The sequence below is a fragment of the Pleurodeles waltl genome, chromosome 12, assembly GCF_031143425.1.
Source record: "Pleurodeles waltl isolate 20211129_DDA chromosome 12, aPleWal1.hap1.20221129, whole genome shotgun sequence".
Taxonomy (NCBI): Eukaryota; Metazoa; Chordata; class Amphibia; order Caudata; family Salamandridae; genus Pleurodeles; species Pleurodeles waltl.
The window spans coordinates 614514631-614533381 of NC_090451.1; the positions used below are offsets into that span (position 1 = coordinate 614514631).

The 18751-nt window shown below is 42.0% G+C and overlaps 1 protein-coding gene across 2 annotated transcripts in view; it reads left to right on the forward strand.

The window, feature by feature from the left end:
* Positions 1–18751, forward strand: part of LOC138268348 (SLAM family member 5-like) — a 586627-nt gene that overhangs the window by 102349 nt on the left and 465527 nt on the right. For both annotated transcript variants that reach the window (XM_069217902.1, XM_069217901.1), the window contains exon 2: positions 1228–1563. In XM_069217902.1, the coding sequence (XP_069074003.1) occupies positions 1228–1563 (336 nt within the window). The remainder of the gene's footprint in view (positions 1–1227; positions 1564–18751) is intronic.

Here is an 18751-nt window from a genome sequence, read left to right on the forward strand (position 1 = left end):
AAGCACATGTGAGACCTATTGCATTGCAAATGCTTGTTTGTCTTGCACTGCACACACTGCATTCAGAGCTGCTATCAAGTGTGCTTGCCTGCACATGTTGTGTATTGGTACATCCATTTATATTATTGCATAACAGTTATATGAAGCCACACCAGGATTTTATTAAGCAATGACTGCAGAACACAAGAAAACTATGTTGAAAATAAAATATGAAACAGGAACTAAACGAAAATAAATAGTAGGGTACACTATAAATAGAACTCCACAAAACAATCTACAACACAGCATCGGATCCTAGTCATAACAGGTTCCCTAAATTGTTTCACCACATGGCTATTTACTCCTCTACTGCACACTGCCTGTGTGTGTGTCACTCTTGCAGATTATTTTTAGTCTATACTTTCTTATCACTTTGGCTCTGAATCAAAGTCTGTAGAGGAAAAATGAATGCTCGTCCCCACAAATTAGGGCTGGGGGGGGACTCACCTGCAACCGCCTACTCAAACCAAGCACTAATTCCACTTGAATATTTGTTTAGCCAGAAATGACTTTAAGATACACTTGAGTTGCAATGGGGCAAGGAATGTTCGCTTTTTTTTACACTTGATGGCTTGCTTGACCAATTCTGTTTTATGCATGTTAATATATGTATTTAAATCTTAGTTTGTCTAGCAATTCCCGTGTCTCCTTTACATCTGTCGGAGTATGGCAAGTGTATATTTGTGGTTTTCGTGGCTGCTTTGTTATTAAATTGCTAGAAATGAAGCACAGCAACACCTTCTTGTCTTGGCATGCCAAGCACAGAATGTGCATTTATTACCAGATTATCTCCAGTAAAAAACAAGTGTGGAGTAATGAAGAACGATCGACAGCGGATTAACACTTACCTCCAACTTTTCAGAGTACTGAAGAGGTATTTGGCAGTATGAAAATGCTCCAGTTGACCACGCAGGTCAATTACACTTTGCGATAAAAGGAGCTCTGTTTTCAATGATATCATTTTGTGGACGACCCCTTCATCACTAGTATTGTGATACATTTATGTATCTCTGCGCTTTGCAAAGCACTGCCATCAAAAAAATGGATAGACTAATTTACAATTAACATTTTTGACATATTATCTTAAAAATAGATATCTTTATTTTCAAAGCGTGCATGCCTCAGTATTAGTGACAGACAGGTTATTTTCGAATATGCTCTGAAGTATTTTGTCTGTTTTATCTCTAGGTGTGGAAGCCTCGGCGGGAGCTGAACAGCCACCAGTTGTAATTAATGCTACTGTGGGCGCTGAAGTGAGGTTCCCTGTTCAGATCCCGGATGGGTTCGACATTGGAGAGATTACATGGCTTTTCAAAGGCCTTACTTTAGTTCGATTAACACCATCCAATGAATTAATCGAGAAAGAGAAAACGTTCAAAGGAAGAGTGTCTGTAAACGGCCAAAACGCCTCTTTACACATCTGTAACCTGAGAATGGAAGACGGAGGAGAGTACAGAGTGGAAGTGGATAAAAAGGGCGAGCCAACGGAAAGAGAAGTGAGACAGTACACACTTCGTATATTCAGTAAGTCTCCATCAACGCTCTCTTGATAGATATGTAGCCGGAACCATACATAGCACAAGAGACCGCAGCAGCTAGGCAGGATGAAACTGCATCTGCAAAGCCCTTAGGCCTCCTTTTTAAACAGGTGAAGTGTGTAATACATTGGAATGGATAGGATGCTGCTGTTTTATTTGTGTGTTATTTCATAACTCATTCATTACATATAACGAAAGCATTAAATGCAAAACTATCAAATGTAGAACTGGAGGTAATAAATAACGTGGACGATTGTTGCACATTTGTCCCAGCCACACTGCGATGGTGGGTGCTGCAGTTATTCTGCAAAGAATTTTGCAAATGTTTTAACATAGTAAGAAGACAACGGAGCAGTTTTTAATATTAATTATACACTATCTTTTGCTTTAGAAATCGAATGCATTCCCCTCAGTTTTATGGCGGCACACCCACTAGATCCCCTTATCTTTAAAAGGAAATACATATGTAGTTCAGTACCCATCAACAGGCAGGTGTCTCTCACTCTCCTCCCCAATCAATTATGCTCTATAGGACAGTATGTGTCAGGAGCCAGAGGGTTGTTCATCTGCAAGTTTTTTTGGCAGAGCCTCACCCTGGTTCAGCAGACATAACACACACACGGATTTGTAGTTTACAGTAACTGGTTATTTATTAGGCATAATTTGTCTACAAAGCATAAGTATCAGATTAATGACAACAGTTATACTATTTTACGTATGTGTCTTTTATGCTCGTCATTGTTCTAACCGGTAAACATAAAAATATAAAACACATAGGCTTGCAGGGGCATTATTTAGGTGGCATCAGGGGTGGCAGACACCCCTGACAACGCCCTTGCGACCACTGGCTTCAAATATAGCAAACGTGGTACCAAGAACATAAGGTAAATGGTTCCTTCATGAGCACTGCTTACTTTCTGCAGCTGACACTGCAACATTTCCAGTTCTAACACACAAATAGAAGCAGCAGAGTAGTGCTCACTAATAATGTTTAATACATTTCAAAACGCATACAATTTCAAATTATTTAATATTGTGAATACATGAAAAGTGATGTGTTTGAATAGAAATTTCATCTCTATACATTTTGTGATACCTCCTTAGGCGTTCAAGGAGCGGCCTGGTAAATGTTGTGATATTTCTCTCTGCTGATAAAATCAGCCTCCACTGAGTTGGAGGTTATTGGGTGGGATTAATGATAAAATGATGTAAACATCCACAGATATGTAGTTACACCTTTACCTAGTTACCTTTGAAGTACTTTTCTACATCAATATCATGGACATCTGAGAACTGAAATGTGAATGAGAAGTGTTTTGCATTATATTTTGGTACCAGTGCGTGCTTATTACCAAAGGAATTCTAATTCACTGAGTTAATTCTTATGCAGTTCCAGCGGCAGGCATCATTAATCCGTTTTTTTACCCTTTCATTTATTTTTAACATTGGTTCTGTATCAGATATTGATTGTGATAAAACGATGTGAGTGCAATGCCTTCGACTGGACTTTTTACATTTGGGGCTTGATTGATACTTTTTAGCACCGCATTTGCGTCATTTTTTGATGCAAATGCGGCGCATACTTACAAAATATAATTGAGTGTTGTAAGTTTGTGCCGCTTTTACGTAACACATTTTTTATGCAAATGTGGCGCTAAAAAGGTATAAATCAGGCACTTATTTTTTTATTTGAATTCATTCGGTCTAGAAATCTAGACCATTTAGAGTAACAAAGATAACAATCATACATGATAAATAATATTTGTTAAAAAGCGTGATAGCAATATAAAAAACAATAATAATCAGAACAGTATAACAATAAAATCAACAGGACTAAGCTTTTGATCATAGATAAAAATACAATAAATAGGACATAGCTAAAAATGGTAAGAGAAAAAAGATAAAAGCTAGGATATAAAACTTTTGTCTAACATACCAATGTGTGCAGCTATTTTCCCATAAGACCTGGCCCTCGTCAATCCAAAAAACAAATAGAGTTCCCATTTAGATATAGAATACTTTGTCAAGAAGCCTATCAGATTTCAACTATAAAAATGGCTCTATAAGCTTATACAATCACTATTGTTCATATAGAGGGCAACAAGTTCCTGCTGAAAATTCCTACTGATACTACTAGAAAATAACAGTTGAGACTCCTTCTGTGGACTAATGTCAGGATGGCTCAAATGCCCTTTGATACAATAAACCTACGACGGATGTACCAGGCCTCCGATGGATATTTGGTAACTGTAATAGCTACCAAGGAGGATGAGTCATATGTACAGATTCTGGTGGCGTTTGCTCTATCCTGTAATGACACGTTTTTGCAGAGGGGAATGATCCACCTCCCTCTGGGACTCTTATACAAAGGGCAGAAAAATAGTATATGCTCTGTTGTTTCTTTACAGTGTTGGCAAGAGATACATCTATCATTTGGAACGATGTTAGATGGCCAGTGAGCCGTAAAACCATTAATAGGCAGTGTACCATATCTTAGCTGGAGATATAGAGCACGGGTGTACGGAGGCATGGGAAGGTTCAAGAAATTCTCAGCCCAGGGCTCGTGCTTGAGTTGGAGAAATTCCATTGTTAGCCTGCCCGCCCCCTTTTGGTGCAAGGAGTCTTCATTAACTTTCTCCCAATATCTTTTTGTAACAAGTTTCCTTGCATTATCGGGGATTTGATCCGGATATTTCCAGTAGTAGGGAAAACCTATTTTGTCCCAGGCAGATTTAATCTCCTTCAGCCATGGAATTTTCTCCAGTGCCTGGGGGGCGGCTATGAGCTCTCTTATAGCTAGCCTATATGGTTCGAGATCAACAGATTTCCATAAACGAATCCAATAGGAGAGAGGCCTTAGGGCCACTGTGGTTTTGATACTATTTAGACCTAGGTCGAGCCTTAGAGGGGTCATTGGTGAGCCCATACCTAACCGGGAAATCTATCTAAGGAAATGATTTTCCTTGGTTTGCAGAGTGTCCAAGTTTTTGTGGGACCCCCAAAGTTCCGCTCCAAATAGGGCCGCTGCTCTGATTTGGACATTGTAAATCTCCGCAAGTATGTTCAAGGGGGGGCTCGGAGCCTTTCTCGATCTACGGACGAGGGCCCGCCTCTTTGGCTTATAATAAGAGCCCCTTTGTCAATGGATGCCTTCCATTTGCCTGTGATCGATAGTCTGAAACCCAAATAGTCGAACTCTTCTACTTTCTCCAACGGAATCGAGTTCATTTCTATACTAACGCGCAATCGTTTCTTGGAAGTACTATATATCATAAGTTTTGTTTTCTTGACGTTTACGTCCAGACCATAGTCACTGCAATAAACACAGAATTGATTGATCAAGTTTTGGATTTTCATTGGTGATTTTGATATCAAAATTGTATCATCTGCATATAGCAGACACAGTATTTTTTTCCCTACCAGTTTAGGTGAATCATTTATACAGTTCTCTAAGTAGTGGATGCAATTATTGATATAGAGCAGAAAAAGAGTGGGTGCCAGGACACATCCCTGTCTAACTCCTTTTTTAATAGCTACAGGGTCAGTCAACTCACCCCCCTGGCCACATCTAATTTGAGCGAAAGTATTTTCATGCAGTTGAGCAATGAGTTTCAGGAGACCAGATGGCACTCCCATATTTGATAATGTTGACCACAGCAGGTTCCTGGGGATCAAATCAAATGCGGCTCTGAGATCTATGAAGACCCCATAGAGATTACCCCTCCCCAGGTCAACATTCTTCCATTTTATTGACATGAATCTTAGGGCTTGGTCAACTGTACTCACTGCAGGTCTGAATCCCGCTTGTAGGTCAGAAAGAGCTTCAGACTCCATAATCCATTCCTCAAGATGGAGCAGAAGATGTTTTGGGAGTTATCAAGGAGACTAATCGGACGATAATTGGCGGGGGTATTCGGATTTCCTTTTTTAAAAATGGGTACTATTTCAGCCCCTTTCCAAGTAGGTGGAGCGGGGGCCCCCGCTGCAATTGCATTGCAGATAAGGTTGAGATATGGTGCCCATATATCGGGTCTTGATTTGTATAGATCGCCTGGAATCTTATCTGGGCCAGGGGCCTTTCCCCATTTCAATGAATCTATTGCTGCTCTTGTTTCGGTTAAAGAGAATGTGATCGGGGTGGTCTCTTGGTTTATTGAGGCATCAGGGGCCCACAGAGATGCTTCAGATGGCCCTTCGTATAGTTGCCCAAAGTGCTCTACCCATGATGCTGAGAGAATTGAGGAGCCAGGTGCGGCAGGGGAATCACTACAGTCATCAGCTATTAGTTTCCAGAACCTAGATGTATTGTTGGATTTAGCAGTCTCCAGAATGGTAACCCATCTGGCCTCTTCCCAGCTTCTGCGTGCCTTGGAACATTCCTTCTTATAAACCTTCCTGGCTGTTCTTCACAGCTCAACATGGCCTTCTTTTATTGCTTCCAGGAGAGATAGTTGTGCTTCTCTGCAAGAATTGTCGAACCAGGGAGCGCAGTGCTTTTTATTAGGATTATTGAGAATCTTTTTTGTAAAAAGATGCTTTAAAGATTGGAACAAATCAGTGTGGGCTGCTAAGAGTCTGTCACCCTCCCCATTCTCGTTTAGCCGAATCATACACTCCATCTGGTTGGCAAGCAGGTTGTAAATAGATGCCAGGTGTTTAGGGGAAGAAATAACAGATTCCCATTTTAGGTTGCGTCTGTTATTTGTTAGGGCCAGCTGGGAGGCATGGGTCTTAGAGTAGGGCACATTCAACGAAGGAAAAAGTCCTCTGGTCGATAAAATCAACGGGTCATGATCGCTCTCAATCTGCTCTTGGACCCTCATATCGAACATGTGGCTCCACAGTCGGATATCAAGAAATATATAATCAATACGACTGCTGTGCCCTCCGCGCCTAAAGGTAGCTTGCAAATTTGCATCCGAGCGCGAGCGACCGTTGCAGGCTCGGAGGCCATGGGCTAGTGTGATGTCGGCCAGTAAGCGCGCAGATTTATTCAGCCTTGGTCTTTTGTTGGAGACTAGCTGAGGGATGCCCCAATGGGCATCCTCTTCTTTACATATTCCTTGGACTAAAGGATTAGGTTTGAAAGTGACATTAAAATCCCCTCCAATCAAGACAAAGAAGGAGGGATTGTTTTTAAGAAAACTGTCCAAAATGGACAGGACATCAGAATCAGTTTGGGAGCTCACATTCCTGTTATAGATATTAATTAAAAGTAAAGGTCTCTCTTCAGAAATCGTTATTAGTAGGACTTGCAAATCAGGGCAACCCATATCTATTTCTTCTATCTTGCACCTAAGAGAAGTATTGATCCACACAAGCAGCCCTCCCGATGGTCTCCCAGAAGATGACTTGCGTGCTGGAACCCAATAGCTTTTAAAGCCTAGTCTATATTTGGGTTCTAATGCCCACGTTTCTTGGAAGAGGCAGATCAGGTGATCATCAATGACATTGCCCCATCCTGGGCTTTGTAATTTGCTTTCCAACCCTGCTATATTCCAGCTGAGTACCTTGTCGAGATCCTCTGTTTTTGTGGACCCTACTTTATTCTGAGGATATTTCCTACAGGGGGAGGAACTGCTAGGAACCATGCTATTTCCCTCAGGTATATTAGGACCAGTAGCTTTCTCGCTCTGTGCCTTGTAAACCTCGCTGGATGTGACCCCAGCTATATTTAAATTTGGTAAGTTGGCCATAAGGGTGGACCCCAGAATGTGAGGAACAATTGACAGGTTCGGAATACATTCCTCGCTTGCTTGGTACGTGGTGCTTGTGGGTGATCCCTGATTAACAGAATCTGCCAAGATCGAAGGGGCAACAGAGTTAGAGATGCTGAGGGCAGTAGGGTGAATATAAATCAGGCACTTGATTTGTTAGGTGTTAGCAAAATCATCACAGGCAAGACAGCAGCTTTCTGAATAATGACACACTTAACTTAAAAAAAAAAGGTAACATTATCTTGTATTTCAAATACATTTTCACAAAAATAATTTTCTTTAAAAACGTTTTAGTTTTTATATTTAATTTGATAAAATTATATTTAATTGAATTCCTCAAATACAGTAATCAGAATACCTAACGTTTGTCTTCATATAATTTGTCAGCATCAGTACATGCCTGTAAACTACATATTGATTTCCTTGTTGATTTTAGCATATTAGCATATTGCTGTGTAATATCTCTGTTGAAGTAACAACACCCCTCGTTTCACTAATAGGCAGTTGAATGCCAAGATACCTCGCATAGGCTAGGTTTTATTAGATTCTCATTCTTGTTCACTCATAACGACATGTTCCTTTATAGGTCTAGCCTAACTATCACATTTAGCTCTCTTTACAGATTCCTATTGTGGAAAACATCAATATTTCCAGTGTGCTTTGGGTCATCCCATTGCTTATCATTTGTTGGTTTTCTTGTCAATCTCATTTACTTGCTTCTCATACAATGCCTTGTCTTCCAGTTCTTCATTTTTTGAGCAACCAATAGAACCATACAGCACAGATTGTCAAATCAACTGTATTTCTAGGCAGACAGTTCTCATCATCTCACATATTAGTCTAGTTCATAAAAGACTCACCATCGGTCTTTGATTTTCTTGTGCTTGTGGGAATATCCTGTCACAATATAAATAGTATTTTATATTTCTGAGCACCAGCCCATCGTCTTGTGCCATATCAGCAGTGCAGTGGGTTGGGTACGCTCTAGGGCTCAGTATTCTCCTTCTTAGCTACCAGCATGACAAGCACCTCCAGTAATCACTCTCCCCTGGTCCCACCACACCTTCGAGTAATCCCAGGAGAGCTACAAATGGGGAGGGGGGTCTATAGGTTATTCTATGACCTGTGCAAGTGAGTGGAATACCGCTATCCTATACCCCTCAATTACAGGGCAAGTCCAATTCATGTCGAAGAAGTCTGCCATTGGCTGGGAGCATCAGGAACATGCAGGAGTTGGCGGTAGCTGCGCTTTCCGTAGACATTCTGGTGTCATATAGTTTTTGTGCAAGTAGTTCAATTGGATCAGAAGAAGTCTGGCTTATATAGCTAGCTCTCTTGGAGCCATCAGGAGCTTCCTACACTCACTCTCTTCCAGGGATTCCACCCATGCCTCCCACTTGGTCTTCAGTGGGGTACGAATGTGATCATAATTCAAGAAATAATACTCACAATAAGGCGTATAACACAGGAAATATCATAGACAAGGGGAATGTGATGGACATCTCTGGATGCAATTTATACCTGCCACAAGAGATGCAGGAAAACTGGCACATACATAGAACTTCTCGGAGTCCATATTGTTGGTGTATTGAAACAACAGCTTAAAGAACACACTAGCAAAAATCTCCTTCCAAATAATTCTTGTTCAAAATTCTCAGATCAAACTATGTCTATCATTTACAGGGGAGGCAAAATTAGTGGGTTTAGTGGTTGACATGATAGGACTAGTACTTGCAGGGGAACTCAACCCTATTAATAAATCAATTTTAAAAATTATGACAACACTACAGCCACAACTACTCTGTTTTTTTTTTAAAGATTAACCGTGGTTTCTCTTCAGTCAACCATTAAAAAAAAGCTGAAAGCAAAATAATGATTACTGCTAGTTGTTTCTAGCCCTACTGCATCTTCATCTAAAATGACAACCCTGTTCTTCTTCAGGAGCCTTGGCCTTAGGGAATTTTCAGGATTCAACATTGTTTAGTTCACAGATATAGTTGAGTTACAATGGTTGTAATCAAAATCCAAAGAATTAAGAAATCTTCACTGCGGTAGCCTTAGTCATGGTGGTTCTGTAGGCAATGCTCCTGGACTATTCTAATCATAAAAGATCAGATCACATTTACTTTCTGCAAAGCACATCCACTCGAGGCTCAGTACCTTCAAATGGGTACTCTTGTTCTCTATCATCTGCTGCCTACTGGCTGTCTGTTCATCTTCACTGTCATATAGTCCACTCAACTCAGTCTCCTCTGTGACAGTTTGTGGGATGCCTTCTACAGGTATACTCAGACTTAGGCCCTCATTACAACTTCGGCACTCTTACAGAAAGAGTGCCGAAGCTGTGAGCGCCACTATCCTGCAAGTGCTGGCGGTATTTGTGGCTCTCTATTATGACTTTTCCGCTGGGCCAGCGGGCGGAAACCTTTTCTGACACTGGAATTACAATCTGTTTTCTGCAACACCTGCAACTTGCATCTGTTTTCAAGACTTGGATCTGCTTTCGAGACAGAGGTAGGTTTAGGACTTTCACTCTTCTGACAGTGGCCCGGGTAGCACCAGTGTTAATTAAAAAAAAGGACACTTGGTGTCCGTTCATTTAGCCTTCCATGAAAGGGCCACGTTGGTCCACCTCTAAGAGTGCTCCAAGTATGCAATCTTTCTCTCCTCTCAGGCCCCGTTGTTGTGCTTGATCACGTCCACAGTCTCTAGACACATTGAAGACTGGGAACTGTAGAAAATAGCCATGATTCTCAAAGGGGCTCTTATTAGATCCCAGGAACTGGTTCACATTGAATCACAGACCACAGGGCTTAGGGAACTTGCATCATTGACGCTTGTGATTTATTAGGATTTGGTAGACTTTGCATCTGTACACTGCATCTGCTTTGGACTAGCATTTTGCATTTGACCATCTCCAGACATTAAGTTTAGATTAAATTTACACTCCCTCTTCCAGTGGCCCAATTTATTGCAATAATGACATGGATTAGACCTTTCACTGACATAATATCAGGACCAACAATATTGTGCAACAAAAAATAGTGTCAAAAATATAAATCACAAAAATATTATTTTCCTATATTTATAATGGTAAGTACAAAAATATTGAAAATATTGTTTCATACTAGTATTGTTAAAAACCATACAAACATACTGTATGTATATATCTATATACACATATATATATCTATATACACATATATAGGCACATATGTGTGGATATATGTATACATATATATATACAGATATATATTTATACTTGTAAGATAAAGAAATATTAACAAATCAACTGCAAACCATTAAATAAATTACCAAATTAATCAAATATTTTAAAAAAACTATAAAGTCCAAAAAAAGACATTTACTAACATTTATTAACTAAGGGGTTAAGGGGCATATTTATACTCCGTTTGCGCCGAATGTGCGTCAAAAATTTTGACGCACAATCAGCGCAAACGTTGCCCCATATTTAAACACTGACGCCCGAGCCGGCGCAAAGGAAAATTCCGCTATGTGCGTCAATTTCTGGATGCGGCAACCCGCCCTGCGTTAATGACATGCAGGGTAGGCGTTCCCGTCCAAAAAACGACGCACACAGCCGTGCGTCGTATTTATGCTTCCGGGCAAGAATGACTCCCGGCCGGTAGGCGGAGCAAAAAAATGACGCAAAGCACGAATAGCGTCAAAATTTAACGCCTGGGTCAGGGCAGGCGTTAAAATGGGGCAAACACACCTGTATTGAATCAGAACACACAGAACAAACAACAGAGCAGCAGAGCAGCAGAGCAGCAACAGGGAGACATGGAGGTGATTTTCATTCAGCGTGCACGTAGACGCAGAGCCCTGCAGCAACAACAGCAGCTACAACAACAGCAGCAGGGACCCCAAAGGCAGCGCAGAAGGCAGGAGAGGATATTCCGCCCAAGAACAACCCTGCATGGCCTCAGGGAACGGGACATCATCCAGAGGTACCGGTTGAACTGGCAGGCCATTCAGCAGCTGCTGAGAAATATTGAACAGCAGTTGGCCCCCACTTTAGTGACACCCCGCACTATCCCAACAGAAACAAAGCTGCTTGCCGTACTTCACCTGCTGGCAAGTGGCTTGTTTCAGACAACTGGTGCCCTGGTTGGTGGAATATCCCAACCATCATTCTCTGCATTCCTGCTAAAAGTACTGGATGCCATCATTCGCCTGACACCCCTCCACATCTGCTTTCCTAACACACTGCAGAAGCAGCAGGAAACTAAACAGGGGTTCTACGCCATCAGTGGCTTCCCGCACGTCCTTGGTGCAATCGACTGCACACACGTACGCCTTGTGCCACCTGCTGCGAGTGAACACCTCTACCGCAACAGGAAACACACACATTCATTCAACGTGCAGGCCATAGTCGATCACCAAGGATTGATCAGCAACATTGTGGCTAAATATCCTGGGAGTGTACATGACGCATTCATCTTCCGTCACTGCACCATCAACCAACACTTCCAGGATGGACGGTATGGCAATGGACTACTTGTTGGTAAGGCCAAAAATCCTACTTATATACACACTGCACAGCAACCCTCTAGGACAAACAACACATACACCACAATAGCAACACCTAGCCAGGAACACACTGAGGTACTCACATCACTAGCCATGTGTCATAAGTCACCATTGAACCTGTCACACATTTTATTTTACTCCACAGCTTAATGTGAAGACCTTAATGAGTGTGGTTGCCTAAATGTCACCTTGCAAATTGTTAATCTCACAATAACCTGTACACTAATACATTGCATAAGTTTTAAGGTATGGGATGTCCTGGGTACTTTCACATGAACGTGTTAACTACACTTTCATGTTTCAACTCTGCATGGAACTATCATCTCACCCCCAGTGAAGACACACGGACACCTGTATCACAAGTCACAATGCTAGGGAGGGCACACTGTACTGAAAAAACAAATACATACTGCTGACAAACGGTTAGCCAACAAACACTTGCTCAGCCAAGGAAAAAAACTCAATGCAAAAGTTTTCACCAACAACTATAGGTTGTCACATTAGTACACAAAAGAGTCACAGACAACACAAGACAACCACTGCCATCAAAGATCTGTACAACAGTGTCTCCTACATCTAATTGATCCCATTCTGTGTTTTTCTTTCAGCTGATCAGGGGTATGGCATCCAGCCTTGGATAATTACACCATTTGTGAACCCAAATACTGCTGCAGAGCGGGCATACAATGACGCCCACAAGAGGACACGCAGCATTGTTGAGCGGACCTTTGGGATCCTAAAGTCAAGGTTCCGCTGCCTTGACATAACTGGCGGTAGCCTACTCTATTCCCCAGAGATGGTCTGTAAGATCATACTCCCTTGTGCCATATTGCACAATATTTGTGTAAAAAGGAACATTCCCCTCCTTGAACTGGACCCAGACATGCCTGAGGATGACGAAGAGGAGGATGCTGGCCTGCAACAGGAGGGGGAACAACCTAACACGGCAGCAGGAGTGCATAGGCGCCAACAGCTTGTCAATAATTTTTTTTCATAATTTCTTATAACAACTCTTATTGCACAATTGTAAATAAACACAGATGACAAACACCACATCATGCTTTGGCCTATGCATTTCTGACCACCTTTAGTTTGAAATTGCTGAAGAAGAATGTTGTCTCATTGAGCAAGAATGCTATAACAATCATTACACCAAAAATAAACATCACAAATGTATGCACAGAGGGTAGGATGTTACATGATACATTACCATCCACAGAGGCCAACAGGAGTACAAATGTGGCAATTACACATGCCTGATCCAGACACCTGAGACAGTCTCTCACCCAGCCCAAAAATGTAGATCATTTGAAAGTCTCATCACACGTGTTCAGAGACAGGGTGGGACCATCCATGTGTACGTGACCATGTCCTCAATGGCTTCCCTCAAGTGTTTGATATGAGCAATACCCAATTGGATCAACATTAGCTGCCACTAACTCATGAGGAGACCTTGAAGTTACAGTGACAACATACACCCAGACAGGTGATAGTGGATCCACATTCCCACACACATATACACATATGTCATCCAATCAACCAAATATTTGAAAGCAGCCCATCACAGTAGTGTCCCAGTTTGAACCTAGCAGGAAGAATGTAACATGCCACTAAACCAGGTAATGCAGAAAGGGCCACAGACATCAACAAAATATTTGTCATCAGCACATGAGGAATGCTGAGATTTTGCAAACATAGTCATTGCAAAATGGTATGCCAGATTGCTCCAAATCATCAATAGTGCAAACGTCAAATGGGCTAATGAGATGAATGAATGGTTAAAAGTGATTCATACCATATGGCCTTACATGAGCCTGCTGCTGCAGGTTTTGCATAACAGAATAAATAAAAGCCATGGATACATTAGCTAATCTGGATGGGCAAACCCTAGGGTGCTGGGGGCCTAAGTCCACCTCTACCGCCCCACAAATATACAAGAATCTTGTACTTGTGAACTAAACACATGCATAAGGCCCATGTGTGGGCAACATGTCAAAAGTAAAACAAAAATCAGAAACACAAATTCATAATGGGACATGGTTAGCCCCATAAAAACTGTAAGTGACTATTGCACTCCCTGTTCGGACTATAGATAAAAGCATCACCATCATAATTGTGGACACATTTTGGAGAAGGAATACATCATGGTATCCCATCCATCATTTCAAAATAGCCATCAGCAATTACCCAAAATATGTGGACAAATATGGCTAATACATTATTTAACGTATCATAAATATTACAGTGTGAATGCCTTCTATACATACAACAACGGACATGTGTCATAGCTAACCACAAATGTGTATCACATAGCACCGTTTGGCCATGACAAATCTCCTTCCCCAAGTTTAAAAAATGAAGACATAATTTAAAAATTGATCACATTTCCACGCATACAGCATGGGCGTCATAATTATTTCACGTACAGGAGTGCACAGAATGCAGAGTCAAATATAAATTTTCATAAATGTTTCTCATATTTAGCCATGAAATTATAATTTTCATATCATATTTTTTGACTCTGCATTATGTGCACTCCTGTACGTGGAAAAAATATGACGCCCATGATGTATGCGTGGTAAATTTGACGCAACATGGACAATATGTTGGACATCTCATGTACCTTATTAAGTTATTAATTTTAATATCATATTTTTTGACTCTGCATTATGTGCAATGTTATGCGTCAAAAAAAATGACGCACATTGTGTATGCGTGAAAATATGACGCATAACGGGAAAATACAAACGGCGGCCATTTTATGCAGGAAGTGATGTAATATGATATCCTGTTTACTAAATCTGTACTGGGAGTTAACTTTCACTTTCACTGTGCAGTCTCAGATTTATCTAGACTGTGTGGTTGTGTGAAAGGTGTTGTCCTGTGTTTAACTGCTTTTGTGTCCTGTGTACCTTGTATTTTGTCTTTTTGTGATCCTAGTCTTGTTGCCTAATATTGTCTCAGTCTGTTTAGTCTAGTTGTGTCCAATCCTGTTTTTGTTTGGATTGTCTGTGGGAGTCTGTTCTGGGTAGTATAACTTTGGGGTTAGTTGGGCTATTTTTCTCATTTTTCTTTTTCCTTCACTACTCTACCTTTCCCCATTTCCCACTTTTACTTGTTTTTTTCATTTTTCTAATTTTTTCTATTAATATGTCAGGTAGGCCTCGCCTTTCCAGGATGGGTGAGGATGAATTGGGGGGATTCATTTGGCTAGTTTGCCATTTCCTCCCACTGATGCTGGAGGCTGGGGGCCGTGTGATACAGGGGTATCACACGGAGGCACGGAAAGTCCGGTGGGGGAAGGTGCGCCATCACCTGGTCCGGGTGTATGGGAGCATGCGGAATGACCATCAATTAAAGCACCGCTGGGCAGATCTGATATCCAGGGAACAGGACCTGCTGGACCACCTGGCAATCAGGATTGGTGGCCATGTTGGTGAGTAAAAATCAATTACATGTGAATAATAGAAATCTGTGTGGGGACATGTGATGATTGTTACCCAATCTGCTAGATAAGTAGCTGACTGTGTGTAATGCTAGGGAAACCTAGGCCCATATTTATACATTTCTATCCCCGATTTTGCGCCACATTTTCACGCAAAAACGGCGCCAACTTACGAAATATGATTGTATTTTGCTAGTTTGCGCCGTCTCTGCGTCAAAAAATTATGCAAATGCTGCGCTACAAAAGTATAAATATGTGCCCTAATTTGTATTTGTTGCACAATGTGTAGGAAGACCAATGCTAGCAGTCAGATGGCTCATGTTTTCAACACATACCAGATGCCTGTAGCTGTATGTAATGTAGTGTTGCATTTGTGTCAGACAAGCGACACGTTAATGCCTCTATTTGAACTCTACAGGTCATATTGGCCAGTGAGTAAGTCATGTAGAAACAACATACCTACATATGTTGACGCCATAGCTATACAGAAAATTTGAAACCCATGATGATGCTATAAATGTGTGTTGCCTTCACGTCACATGAAGTTAGATATGTTGTCCACACATATGTCACATGTGTGTCTGGTTGCTGTGTGTTGAACATGTCCACCTAGCCTGTTTGATTGTGAGGGGTCATGCAGTCCTCAAGTAACCAGCTTTTGGATGTCTCTCTGGGATGCACATGCTGAGATGTATGGAAGACATTATTGTTTGGGCATACTAATGGAGGGTTATCTTTAACAACACCTGACTGTCCTGGCCACTGCATGTGTGTAGTAGGGTGTGTAACCGTAGCAGGAGACTCATCCAATGTTAATGTTGGATAAAAATTCATCCATGCAGTATGAGCATGTGGGAAAGTGTATTTTTACCATGTCATATTCACACAGTGTCATAGTAACTGCAATTATTTGTCAGTGCACCGAGTCTGAGTATATTCTTCCTTTCATGCTTTACAGGTGGACCAGCACCATACACCGTGGGAGAGGTGGCACATTTTGAGGACCCCGATACCTACAGTGAGTGTGGCCTGAGTGCTATTTTTATTGATTGCTAGTGATGCATGATGGACTACTGTGTGTTCAACAGAATTCATGATTTGATGCGCTGGCCGTTCATTGGCATTGTTGCTTTAGTGGGATATCAAATAGCACTTCTGTTTCTGTAAACCAATACTTAGCCATCTCTCAGATTTAGGGGCTGTAGGTCATTCCAGTTGGGCCGCAATGGGGAATGGGATGAGTCATTTGGAATACACTGGTCAATGTAAGACTTGCTCAGGGACTTGGCATGAACTGAGTCTGCATATCAGACTGACATTCTCCCATATAGCTTTGGCAAATGGCTTTGATGAAAAGTGCATCTTCCTAGTTGAGGATGGACTGTGTACACTGTAGGTTGGATCTTCCGGGGGCATGTACTTCCACAAGGTGAACTAGAAGTGTGTGTGACTTGAGTGCAATGGCCTAGGTGTTCTGTTGACTCATGATAATGGGTGTTCTTGCTCCTCTGTGTGTGTTGTAAAACATGCCTCACTGATAGTATGTGATGTTGGCCTAAGTCATAGCATTTTGACATGTGTGGACCTTGGATGTGACAATGTTTGGCTGACTCCAACGTGTTGCTAGCCCTTCATAGGTGTTGTGTGTGAAGGCACATACTTGTTGAACTTTCTATACACTCCTGGGTGTGCATTGAACATGGGATTGTTGGTTGTTCTTCCCACACCACCCTCAAAGACTGCCATGTTAATGTGAAACAGGGTACCTAGGACTGTAGCAACCAGTATGTTACAGGTACTTCTGACCTTTTGCGACTTGATTTAGAACCTAGGGCCAGATGTAGCAAACTGTTTACAAGTTGCAAATGGCATAAATTGCTCTTTGTGAGTCGCAAACGTCTGTTTGCTATGCAGAAATGTATTTTGTGATTCTGAACATACTTGCAAAATGCTTTTACAACTCGCAAATAGGTAGGGGTTTTCCCGTCCTATTTGCGACTCGCAGTGGTATGCAATTCCATTTGCAACCGAGTATGTGGTCGCAAAGGGAGTCGCAGTTACCATCCACTTGAAGTGGATGGTAAACCACTTGCTAACTGGAAGGGGTCCCCATAGGAACCCTTCCCCTTTGTGAGTGGACCTAAAAAATCATTTACAAAACAGCCAGTGGTCCAAGGGACCACTACCTTCCCCTGAAATAATCCAAGATTGAAGATTTTGTATTTTTTTCTAAGTGCAGCTCGTTTTCCTTTCAGGTAAACGGCCTACACTTGGGAAAAAATAACCAGCTTTATTTAAAAACAGTCACGGCCATGGAGGTCTGCTGTTCCCAGCAGGCCTCCATCCCCGTGAGTGCCCATAGTCGCTAAGGGGGCGCAACTTGGGACCCACCTCATTGATGTTAATGAGGTGGGTCTTAGCGACCCCATAGCGACTCGCAGACGGTGTCGGAGACACCGTTCTGCATAGCAAATTGCAAGTCGCAATTTTCCATCTTCCTACATCTGGCCCCTAGTGTACACATTCGGTTATGGCCCATGGGTTCAATATTAGCACACAACAAATTACAAATGGCATTGAGTGAGGATAGTGATAGTTATCACATAGAGTGACATATGTAGTGAAGTCAGTATGCGGAAGAGGTGCAGCCATAATGTCTGATGACTTAGGTATAATTTGGATGAGTAGTTTAGCGTGATGTCATCCATCATGTAGAGACATGGATATGCTAGGTGTGATATGCCCTTATGTATGCAGGCTTCACATGTACTTCCTCTGAGCCTTTCAGTGAACTATGTTGTGACAATTGCTACAACCAATACATTTCTAGTAATGTAAAAATAACCCATTGTGCTGTTCCACCCAATGCAATTCCAAAGGTAAATATTTGCCTTTTCTCTTCACAGCTGCAAACATGAGTGCCGCAGATCGACACCATTTTGAGAGGCGTGCCATGAGATATAGGCACATCCTGCAGGTGCAGTGTGGGTACCGGAGGATGGCCCGCAAATATCATTCGGATCTGGCCTCCGGGGCGTGGTGGGCCACACCACAGGCTCCGCCTACATTGCTAACAACAGCCACCAACACCACATCCACCAGGTCTCACCAAGTGGCCCCAGCAACGTCGGGAACAATAGACCCTGGCTCTTCCTCCAGACCTGGACCCAGCCGTGTTGTGATACCAGGACAATCCAATGGGCAACCAACTCCTGGCACAACCTCAACCTCCGCCGGCACACAAACAACATCAGCCCCTCCTGTGGACCCAGCCGCCTTCCTGGCATTAAGTAGAAAAATGGACAAGCTTGTCAAGAAGGTGGACAACCTGAGCCAGGATGTGGCCTATATTAAAAAAAGGGTCCGCTCCATCAGGCGGACACTACGGAGGGCGAACCTGTAGGACTTTTGCCCTGTAGAACTTTTACCCCTCCCCTCTCTCCTCTTTCCTATTCTCT